We start from the raw sequence: 12,586 nt of genomic DNA on the forward strand, positions 1-12,586 counted from the left end.
AACATTGCATTCTGGTTCTGATGACTGCTGCCCGTCCTTTAAAATCAGAGAGAAATGAATTCAAATAGAAATGCTTGAATACAGGCTATGGTCTCCTGCTAGAATAAAGTCTTTCTTATATAAACCATAGATTCTAATAAATCATGACATAATCCACAGGTTTTACAAATTACATAGTAGGCCTTGTCTCAGATGCTATATCTCCATAATAGAAGGTAAAAGGCCAGGATGCCATTTGCTTTTGAAGTATGTACAACACATTTTTCAGAGACACTATATTCAAACTGGGTGGATCCACTGAAGAAATAGGTGAAATCTATACAACAAAAGGAAATCCTTTTTAACCTTCACTGAATTATAATCTCTGAAGGGTAAGAGTTATTTCCCTTTGCCAACAATCCTTCTTCATTATGATTGTGTTTGACTGGAATAAGTAGTTGTTTATTGCCCAGAACTCTACCTCTTACTCAAACACAGTAGTAGGGAAAACAGCCAAGAATAGAACATCCCATCAGTCTAGCCCATGGTTGCCTACCCTGCTTTTAAATGGGAATTATCTGAGCTATTTGGCAGGAAATAACTGGACAAGAAAAGCCAGAGGAATGGGAGGACAAAAAATGACTTTCATGTAATCCTTTCTTAATTGTCTTTACTATTTTAAAAAATCCTTCATATTTTAACACTGAGGGAGATGTCTAAATTTACAACAGTCTGGCCTCACCTTGTGACCCTTTAATTCACATAATTGGAAGTTGTTGTATTTCGAAGGACAATATTCCACATTACTAATTTGCAGTCAATCTTAAAGATTTGGAAATAGGAAACACTTGCCATTTTGTTGGTAGACCACATCTACTTTTTGCCCAATTCCTGGAAAGCAATCCTTAAGAGATCTGGGATATCCTTCTTCCATAGTCAGCCTTTCTTCACTGAACCTATTAAAAAAATAAAACAAACAAGAAAACATTTAAAATTTCTGAACAGTGTTAATTAGATATTTTAGGTACTATGAAATTAAAACCTTTACTTTTAACATCCCTAATTATCTCCAATTTAACTAGTATATATCTAGTTTATACATAGTTGTTTATCTGTTGTTTTCCCCCATTAGATTGTGAGTTCCTTGAGACCATGACTGGTTTTTTTTCTGTTTTTTTTTTTTTTAAAATATCTTTAGTACCTGGAACATAGTAGGTGCTTAATATTTGCTTACTGACATATGTAGGCTCTAGTCAATTTTAGGAAAATAGAAAAGGTTATTTGTGATGTAATCAACAAAAAATAATTGCCTCAAATGAAACAGTGTGTTTTCTATTATTATGTATCCACTTCTAGATTCCTCCTACTAATTCCATACCTCCAGATCTTATCTCCAGTGAAAAATGTAGTCAATCCAGTTTTAGGATGATGGATGGTAGCATCTATCCTTTTAATGTTTGGGGGAAATCCAAGTTTATTAATATCCTTGGGATACCCATCCAGGACTACGTGACCTTGGAGGGCCCATAATTTTTGTCCTGTACAAAGCAGTGATTCAAATAAAATTACTCTCACTTCATAGTAATATGAAGAGAATACATTTGAGGACATGCCTAAGAGAAGTGACATGAATTTAAATGAATTCATTTCAGCCTATATATTTACATATTTTTAAAACAGCAAAGTTTTAAAGCTTTTCAATGGTAAATTCAACAGCAAGCTACAAAAAGAATTGACCTAAGGAGATGCAGGCCTTAAAAAGAGTGGAGGGCAGGAACTAGTCCTCAACTCCACTGACTCCCAAGCAATGTAAAGAGATCTAAATGAAAGCTTTCAGAATTTGGAATGGTTACCTATTGGATGAAAGGTGGGGATCTTTTGTGATCTGCACCACTTCAGGGAGTGGCCATGTCAAGTACATCACAGACCAAGAAAGTAAAGTATGTGTTCATTAAATTGTTGAAAATATGCCTGTAACAGGTACCGCTGGAAGGTAAAATGGAGAAAGGGTCAATTTCCTCTTCAGTGCCTCCCACTACCCCTCTCATCCTCCATCTCTCCTCTTCATGGCCTTGCCTCCTCATGCACTACTCTGTGACCAATTCCATGAGGCCCTGTTCTAAATTCCCCTAATCCCTTCCCAAGGTCTTAGTTATTAAATTCTTAAGGAAGACTATCACTCCTAGAGATTTGCATGTCAATAGAAGACTTCTGAAGGCCAATAAAATCCCCCCAAAAGCCCAAATGAAAACCCTTCAACATCCAAAGCAATTACTCTCTCTACTAGTAACATTTCAGACACTATGACAATCAGTGGAAAATGTCTTAGTGGGGCAGAGCCTACCCTTCAATCACACTATTCAGCCACCCACCCATCAGGTCAGTTCTAACCATATAAAATGATTAATAGAAAGAGTATATGCATATACACACACACACATCTATACCCATATGCATGTATGCATGTATACAATGCAGTAAATACATGTATACATATAAATATGCACATGTATGTACATACATAAACATGTGCATATATTGTATGGTACTCTTGTATCTTGTGGTTGCATGTATACTGTGCATGTGTACTGTAATGATTGGAATAACGCCACCTACTGGAGACTTGCTGTGGGAAAGCTCCACCATGAGGAAAACGTCCCAGGGGCATTGTGGCTTTTCCTTGGCCTCAGGAAATGACGTTTGCTCATGGGTGCTGTCTATCAAGGCTACCAGCCAATCAACTTGAGGAGCCTCCTATGGTCTGGGAGGAGACAGGAAGGAGGAAAGGGAGCCTGCACAGAGAGCGCTGGGGCTTTTTTGGCTTCCTGACTTGATGGTGGTGGCGGCAGAGGACTTCACAGGAAATTTGAGGAAAGATAGGAATGCCAGGCTGTTAGAATTCTGTTCTCAATCTTTTTCTTTCTATTTTCCAATAAACCCTTAAAAACCTAAACTCGTTTTATCAGTGATTTTTAGTCAGTTTCCCCCAAACTGGGGGAACAGATTAGAATCCACATTTAGAATCTTAAATTACACAGTACACATGTGTATACAAATGTAAAATCTATATATCTATTTACAAAGTAACATTTAGGCTACGTAGGAAGTAGAACAAATCATTTACCTCTGAATACAAATGCAAGATCTTTTTCAGGGTCTTTCTTCATATGCTGCAATAATCTGGTTGGGAAGATTTGGCCAAAATGAATGGATGAGCAATGGGTTTTTTTCAGCCATCTGTGGATGGTACCACCAGAAGAACCTGATTTTAGAAGGTGAGATGAGAGAGGTAAATTGTGCTAAATCGCCATCATTCTCCCATGTTGTCATACAATCTCATCATCAGACTGCAGTGAAAATAATTGAAGAGTGCACACATGAATACCTTTTAATAAAAGAATGAGTGAAAATATGCTAGACAAATTCACAAGAGACAAACACTTAGATTATAAACATCAAGGGCTTGCTATCACCTGGAAGTTCCTGAAAGGTCATGGCTAAGGAGGGACAATCTTTTTTTTTTTTTTTTTTTTGGTAATAGAGGGAGGTAAAGGATCTATGGTCCCATGATTCTGTGAACATCTGGCCTTTGACGATTGCAAAGTTGATTGTGGTTTGTAAAACTTTAACTGAAACTGGACTATTTCCTGGCCCATTTATGAAATGTTTATATGTGCTAGGTCTGGAGGAAATGCAAAGATAGTCACAGCATAGTCTCTGACCTCCTTCCTTCCTGGAGGTTATGATTTATATGAGCACTATTACAAAGGAAGAAGGGAGAGGACTTGTTGACTCAATGGATATAGTAGATATAGTAAAAAAAAAAAAAAAAAAGGGGGGGGGAGGTGGAGAGTGGGGAGACTTGGGCAACTGGGAGCCAGGGAGATGATGTAGTGTAGTGGAAAAAAGAAGATGAGACTGAGAGTCAGGAGGCCTGTGTCCAGAATCTACAACTTGCTTTCTGCGTGATCATAGAAAAATCATTTAGTCTTCCTGGGTCTCAGCTGTTCCATTTGCAGAATGAGGTCCTATATAAATTTTTGCCCTATACAAAGCACTAATTCAAAGAAAATGACTTTCACTTCATAGCAATGTTGAGAGAACACACTTGAGGCAAGTCTGAGTGAAGTGGCATGATGAATACATCTCAATTTCAATGAAATTATTTTACTCTATAGATTTACATATTTTTTAAAAATAGTAATCAGACCTTTAAAGCATTTCAACGTTAAATTCTATAGTAAGCTACAAAAAGAGTGTACCTAAGGAAATACATGCCTTAAAAAAGAGTGGGGGGGCAGCTAGGTGGCGCAGTGGATAGATAGAGCACTGGCCCTGTACACTTGACACTTACTAGCTGTGTGACCCTGGGCAAGTCACTTAACCCTCATTGCCCCACCAAAAAAAAAGAGTGGAGGGGGTGCAGGCAGGAACTATTCCTTTAGGGAGGGTGCAGGTATAATGGACAACCCCCATGCTTCATTGACACCCATACCATGTCAAAAGATGATAAGGCTGAAATCATCAAGTAATGCCCACTTCCAGCCCTAGAATTCTGTGTCTGCAAGCTATATTAAAGAGTACAAGGGATAACAAAGGATTTACCTGGCAATTTAGAGCTCTTGGTCACCCAAAGTAACCATAGGGCCCCAAATGCCACTGTATAATAGGGACTTTATGTTGACAAATATAAGCTGTAGGAATGAAATGCTTTGGTATGACTTACATTTCCTTAAAGATAATTTTTTTTTTCCACATAGCTCAGTAATGGCATCGACTGTGAACTTCGGATCACATGTCCCTGGAATCTGGTCATCTAATGGTCCCTTTCCTAGATCAGAAATAAGTGTACAATCCAGCATTCTCATTTGACTTGCTTCACACTCATCTTTGTTCTCTCTTAATGTTAGAAAATACTCACAAACTAAAACATGATAGGAAAAATAGAGGAAAATTTGCAAAATATCCATCATGTGCTACCTTGCATTTCCCAGTGGTATCTGAAAGAAGTGGCTTTAAAGAGGCTTTGACCTCTGAACAACTTAGCTATTCTCAACAGTACAATTATCCAAGACAATTCGGAAGGATTTATGATGAAAAATGTTATCCTACCCCTGAGAAAGAACTTATGGAGTCTGAATGCAAATTGAAGCATTCTTTTTTAAAACTTTATTTTTCTTGGTTCGTTCTTTATTTTTTTTAGTCTGTTTTCTTTAACAACATGGCTAATATGGAAATATGTTTTGCATGACTGCACATGCATAATCTATATCAAATGACTTGCCTTCTCAAGGAAGGGGGAGGAAAAGGAGAGAAGGAAAGAATTTGGAACTGAAAAAATTTTTAATTAAATTGTTATTACATGGGGCAGCTAGGTGGCACAGTGGATAGAGCACGAGCCCTGGATTCAGGAGGACCTGAGTTCAAATCCGACCTCAGACACTTTATACACTTACTAGCTGTGTGACCCTGGGCAAGTCACTTAGCCCCAAATGCCTCACCAAAAACCAAAAAAAAAATTGTCATTACATGTAATTGGAAAAAATTAAATATAAAAATTTTTACTTAAAAAAAATAAAGTGGAGCTAATTAGGACTATAGTCTAAGGAGAAAAGGGTTCAACTGGGAGTCATGAAATGCATGTTCCTTCTAGCCCCAGCTCACCCACCAACTTATCGTAGCATCTCCTTAGACAAGTCACCTCCCAAATGAGCTGTCCAGAAAATATGAGCTAACAATATGAAACCAACTTTGTTGTTCTGGAAGTAAAAGTTATCATTATACAAATTATTAGCTTATATTTAGAGAGGCAGTGTGGTCTATGACAGATCTTCTTAAACTTTTTCCATTTGCAACCCCTTTTCACTCAAGAAATTTTTATGTGACCCTGGGTATATAGGTATAGAAATCAAATATTTACTGCCAAATTTTTTGTGACCCCCACATTCAGTTACACAACCCCATATGAGGTTGCAAACTATGGTTTAAGAAGCTTTGCCTACAGTGCATATAAAATTCTTTGCAAACTTTAAAGCACTACATAAATGTTGATTATGTAATTAATAATAGAAGCAATAGTCTTCACCCTTGGACTTACGGAGACCTGTATTTGTTAAGTTCTGTACCTGATACCTACCAGCATTGTGACTATGGGCCAATTATTTCATCTCTCAGTGTCCCAAGTAACTTTCTAAGACAAATGAGTTACAAACAAGTTGCAATGTGCATTGATGGAGGGAGTTTCCACATATTAAGTCCCTCCTATACCAATAAAATCACAGGTTTGTAATAAAAAAGGAAATGTTTAATTCTTAGGCAAAGACTATGGAACTCATTCTTGCAAAAGACTCAAGTATGGGCCAGGATCGCTATCTTTTTCTAGGCCTGTCCAAATTTTGATGATTCGTTCTATGAGTCCTCTTGAAATATGTAATTAATCTTACCTCATTCCAATTAATAACAACTTCAATAAAAGTAATATCAAGAATATTGTTTTACTGCCCTTACATATGGCACATGCCCACCCAAAGGGAAGTGCCCTAGGGCAACAAATCAGGAAACCCCCTCCCCTGCTAATTATCCCTGTTACATCAGTGTTAGTCAGACTTCATTAGAGAGAACTGAACACCCAAGCTCCTCTTAAGTAGAGGAACAGAGCTTAAATAGATAAATAGAACTTAAAATATAAATGGATAAATAAATAGAGCTTAAATAGAGCTTCAAAGATGAAACTATCATAAGAGAATCAATATGGAGTCAAAAGGAACTTTTGAGATCAAAAAGTCTAATCATATTTTACAGATGATGAAACTGATGCCCAGTGACATAAAGTGACTTGCCCCAAGTCAGACAGGTAATGGAGCCAGATTTCTAACCCAGGCAGATCTTCTGACTTCAAATAGCTTGATGCATTTCAAAGTAGAGTCATGTAGAGTCATGTAGAGTCATGAAGAAGACTGATATTGTAACACATAACCTATGAAGTAAGGTGAGCAGTAATGTGCTGATAAATGTTTCAAAACCAGCTCTCTAAGGAAGAAATGTATACCCAACACACTTTTAAATTTAATCTGCATTATTAAAATTTCCTCCATCTCTTTAAGTCTAGAGGAGCAACAAAAAACCCCAAACCTGATTTGTATCATTTGCTGATTTCAAGACATGTAAAATTTCACACTGAATTTAATAAAAGGCTGGCTGGTTCTAGTACACACCTGGAAAGTAGAGGTAAAAATAGAGACTTATCAATGTACCCAGTTGTGTAACCTATGGGCTAGAGGCCTAGTCTAGTGAAAATCTGTGAAGAGATCCTTTCACAGGATTACAAATCTTGGAGGACTGAGAAATTATCTTCTGGTTCCATGGGAACAATTGTAAAAGGAAAAAAAAGAGAGCAAACTTCAGTGTACCATAGAGGGCCTGAATGCCTTTGATATCATCTTCAGACAGAATCTTCTCTCTCATGGCATTGTATTTGTAAATAGGATACATCAGAGCTTCAGGGTCACTCGAGTGATGTAGTCCCAAGGAGTGACCAAATTCATGCGCAGCAACAGCAAACAGATTAAAGTCTAAAAGAAAATACAGTTGATCTAAAACAATCCATGCTATGTGAAACTCAGAATAAGGTTTCCTTTGAAAAAAAGATTTTTTTACTTGTTATTTCTTTTCTCCAAGGTTTATTCTTTGCCAGTCACTAAGTCAGAACTTTATTAAAGAGCTACATCAAATTTGGGGGCTCCTCTCCTCCCATAATTGAAAAAAGGTAATGGTGGTAAAGTTTACATACCCAAGCTAGGATCAGAGATGTACTCTGATCCTGGCAAAAGCCAGTCAGGTCACAATGTAATGATTAATTCTGTTGCCTGAAAACTAAGTTGTCAGATAGTCTTGAATAGAAGAAAATTTATGGTCACCTTATCTTTGAGGGGAACAAATAGACTCCTGGGGAAAAACTGCTAAGGAATGAATATGCAGTTCTAGTCAAATCTTGTTAATTTGAAACATGTAAATTTAGAACATGACTGACTCAAAGTTGATCTCTGCTCTATGAAAAAAATGCAATAATGCAAACAACAAGAAATGTTCAGTCTAGAGATCAAATGTTTTCTAGTATTTTTACATATAAACAGGATATGTGTGAATTGGAAGTCATACTCATTTATTCAAACAAGTCTGATGAAAACTATTTGGTGCCACTTTGTTGAACAATTTAAAAACGATTTATTTCAAAATATCATGTAAATCAGCCTTTTTTACCAGTTCAGAGTGGATTTTCTCCTTCCCTTCCTCTAATTGGTCCCTCTTCTGCCTTATACTGCTATTCTCTGTTAATGAGATTGTATAGCAAGGCTAAATGTGGTAATCCACATTTAGGTGTGTTTCTTGTACCAGACCAAAATCAAGTTGTTCTACTTATCCAAGTAAAATGGAGAAGATAAAATTTCAGATATTCACATAAGCATTTTATGCTTATCTGTTAATATAATTCTCAATTTTTCAAAACAAAATCAATATTCATTACAAATAGGAACACAAAATATTAAAATATAAAATCAAAGGCAATTGTTTTATAGTGCAATACCTAATGATTTTTTCTGCATAATGGAACAGGAATAGAGACTGAGTCTGTGATTTCATTGGTATAGAGAACTCCCAAGTGAGGAAATTCCTCCATTAGTGTAGGTCAGCATCTCTCTGCAACTTATAGATTTAAAGAGTTGTCAGGAGAACTGAGATGTTAAGTAACTTGCTCAGGATCACAAAGCCCATACATATGAGAAGCAGGACTTAAACCTATGTCTTCCCAGTTTTCTCTATCTAGAAGTGTATTGACATCTTTAAATTATTTTCTTTAAACCTAAAAAAAAATTCCCATTCAAGGATCTGCAATTCTTTTGGTGTGGAAACCTCACCTATACAAGTCCCAAGCCCTCCTCCACTCAGTACATAGATTTAGAAGTTACTGTCTTGGAACAATTTAATACCCTGAAACCAGCCTGTTAATAGCCACCTTGGATAATAGCTAGGTGGCCCAGTAGATAGAGTACTGGGACTGGAGTCAGGAAGACCCAAGTTCAAATCTGACCTCAGATACTTCCTAGCTGTGTGACCTTGGACAAGTCACTTAATCCTGTTGCCCTCAGTTTCCTCATCTGTAAAATGAACTGGAGAAGGAAATGGCAAACCACACCAGTATCTTTACCAAAAAAACACCAAATGGGGTCACGAAGAGTCAAACATGACTGAAAAACAACTGAACAACAACAAATAGAAAACAGACAATGAATCTATCACTGGCCCCTTACTCAAAATTTTTCCAAGCTCTTAGCACCCACCAGGCTTGTTCTCATCAGGCATAGCCTTCAATAACACAGGGTCACCTTCATGCCACAATGAGGCATCACAGTAAGACTTTAGAGAATGAAATTCTCATTTTAATGGTAAACAAATGGTAAACTCTGTAATGGGTCCTTTACCCCCAGGCTAAAAATTGGGTCAAGCCAAAATTTAGACTTCCAGTTACCACATAATCTCTGTGGTACAGGCTTTTAGTTACTGAGACCTCAGAAAGTGGCCTGGTTGAAATTATTATGTTGCCTTAATTGCTGTTTGGAGAATAGAATGGAAAACACAAGGCTGTGACCACATGGGTCCATAAAGTTCACAAAACAGTTTTCTCCACAATGGGCAAATTTTACTTGATGATTTTGGCCAGTTTTCCAGGTTGATGATTACATCAGACACGACCAAACTTTCCTTGACCACAGAGTAAGCACCTTTACCTTTAAAATCACTTGTCCAGAGTTCATCATCATCAAAATGGACATCACCTCCAAGGCCTTCACTAGGAGCAAAAGCATGAGCCAGTTGTCCAAAGGACCCATCAAAGGGGAAGAAATCCCCATTTTCTAAAAGCAAAATAAGTAACTCAGAAAAAAACACTACAGAATAAAATACTTATCATATCAGATAGAAATCTGGGAAATTAGGGGAAAAAGTATCACTCCTCCCCTCTGTTTGTTACCTTTGCTTCCAAAGAGGATCATGATGTCAGCAGTGCCCTGGGGAAGACTGGTGAAGGCAAGTGAGGTCTCCTCACTCCAGACTTGTAATGCTGCTTGGATTGCTTGGTCCACAATTTCACAAGGCAAGTTTGAAGTATAATTCACTATTCAATCCAATACTAATACTCACAAATGGTTAACATGAGAAATGTAATCTTTCAAAAAATGCTTTCCATTTTTGTCTTGAGCTTCATTTTGTTTTTTTCCCCCAGTAACAAAATAAATACACACAATAATATTCTTTTTATAAAGCCAGTGTGGGACGTTTTTTAAATATTGTAGAATAAGATACCTTTTATAAAAATATAGCAAACCTGCCTGGGCAGAAAACACCACAGTCTCTTGATACTTTGCACACACAGGAACTGTGATTTGATCAACTCAGTGAAATATTTCCATAAATGCATGTCTTAAGCTATCTAAGAGTTAGCCGATAAATTATAAGGATAAATTATAAGGAATTGCTTGAGACGTAGAATTTTAATGACATGTCCAAGGTCTCATAGCTAGTAAATGCCTGGCATTAAGGCCAGTTCTCCATTCACTAGTCATGCCGCCTCTATGAAATTATAGTAAAATGATCAAAATTTAGACTAATTGGGGCAAAAACTAGTCTCACAAAAAGTCTGAATCATAAAATACTTTTAAAGAAAACATTTTATTACTTTTATGTATATTCAAATCTAAGAGATAAATTAATCCTAAATAAGTGAAAAAATTATAATTCACAAGGACCCTGTGTTAAATTATGCAATAAACAGTAGCAAATTTATTATGGAACACAGAAGTTGAAGATATGCTATTAAAATATATAAGATGGGGCAGCTAGATGGCGAAGTGGATAAAGCACTGGCCCTGGATTCAGGAGTACCTGAGTTCAAATCCGGCCTCAGACACTTAACATTTACTAGCTGTGTGACCCTGGGCAAGTCACTTAACCCCAATTGCCTCACCAAAAAAAAAAAAATATATATATATATATATATATAAGACTATATGATCCTACATCCCAAGCTGGAAATGAACTCAACGGTTATCTGGTCCAATGGAGGTTAGGGGACTTGCCTCAGGTCACTTAAACAGTAAGTGGCAGAAGGGGGATTTGAACTCTTGACTCTAGATCCAGTACTCTTTCCACTGAAAAGACTATTCCCTTTTGACTAGAATCTTCCTTACATATTATGTGGCAGACTCTTTAAAAAAAAATTACAGGGTAAATATGTCCAAATGTTTGTTGATTTATATATGCCACATAGGCTTCAGATAAATTATTAAATAACTTATGAATGAAGTTCATTAATGTAGATAAATCCCTAAGGATATTTTCCATATTATAATAAAGGAAGGACCTGAGGCCATTTTCCATGGATTTCCTGCCTTCCTTATTCAAGCTGCAATCATCCACTTTACATGGCATGAGATCACACTCATTGAATGTTGGGCAGAACATTTAGAATTTTTAGATGACAAAAAACACTTTCCCCATAACAGAAGGAAAATATTTATTGTTCCCAAAATTTCAACGTTGAAGGGGAAATTAGATTAGGCTAATGCCGATCAAAATACTACTCATACCATGTGCCTTTCAATAAACCAAATTTTGGATAAATGTTACTCAAGGGGAAAGAAAGATACATAAAACAATTAGTTCTCTGTGATGCTTCTCCAAATTCTAGGAAGGTTTTTTTTTAAGTTTTTTTTTTTTAATTTTAGGAAAGCTACAAATTATTATAACTGAATTGCTAGTCGGAGCTTCAACTTATAGAAAAAGGCCAAATGAAATTTGTTGTGTAAAAGAGTGCAGTTTGGGGAAATAAAATTATCAAATTTGAAGCTGAAAAGTACCTTATAGATCCTTGGGTCCAACCCCCTGAACTTTACAAATAGGGCAACTGAGTCACATAGAGTGTAAATTTATTTGACCAAGGTCATGCAGCTGGTTTGTAGCAGAGCCAGGACTAGAACTTCTGGCTTTGAGTCCATTTCTCTTTCTTCTCTATCAGATAGCCTCTTAAAACCTAAGAATGCATACTATAAAAGGTCATTATGCTGGCTACCATGATGCCATAAATTTTGCATAGAAAAGCAAACAAACAAAAAATTTAAGGCATCTTACCAGTATGTCAAACTATGAATTGGCCATTTCATTTTCCTTGGGAAAAAATTTTATTCCACTACATCAGGGACTCTACACCTTGGCTGCTTCATTAGATCTAAAGTTTCTCTGTCAAGTTGACTAGTTGACGGCAGTCCAAAGAAGGACTGCATGTTCTGGAGTCTCTTCCCTACAGGGTCTGAGTTCCTTTTCTGCATATGCCTTGAGCTCTGTGGCAGCCCATAGAAGGCACTCAGATATTGCTAGAGAGAGAACAAGCATTGACCTTTTGTTAATGGAGGCAGGGGAGAGAAACAAACTAAGAAAAGGGTAAGAGCTGCCCATTAATTACCTCTGTAAGGAGTAATTTATTGTCTGTGAGGAAGCTTGGTTTGGGAGATGTAAAGGAGGGGATGAGCAGAGAGGAGCAGAGGGTGAGTGTTCC

General features: G+C 36.9%; 1 protein-coding gene across 1 annotated transcript in view; it reads right to left on the bottom strand.

The window, feature by feature from the left end:
* Window positions 1-802: 802 nt before the first annotated feature.
* LOC122747884 (collagenase 3-like) overlaps window positions 803-12,586 on the bottom strand; it is a 71,802-nt gene continuing 60,018 nt past the window's right edge. The window contains 10 exon segments of the mRNA XM_043993679.1: window positions 803-935; window positions 1,358-1,517; window positions 3,104-3,134; window positions 3,136-3,216; window positions 3,312-3,364; window positions 4,706-4,903; window positions 7,389-7,550; window positions 9,765-9,890; window positions 10,007-10,154; window positions 12,162-12,404. Coding sequence (XP_043849614.1) covers window positions 803-935; window positions 1,358-1,517; window positions 3,104-3,134; window positions 3,136-3,216; window positions 3,312-3,364; window positions 4,706-4,903; window positions 7,389-7,550; window positions 9,765-9,890; window positions 10,007-10,154; window positions 12,162-12,404 — 1,335 coding nt within the window.

Source organism: Dromiciops gliroides, chromosome 3 (assembly GCF_019393635.1).
Source record: "Dromiciops gliroides isolate mDroGli1 chromosome 3, mDroGli1.pri, whole genome shotgun sequence".
In the NCBI taxonomy this organism is placed as follows: domain Eukaryota; kingdom Metazoa; phylum Chordata; class Mammalia; order Microbiotheria; family Microbiotheriidae; genus Dromiciops; species Dromiciops gliroides.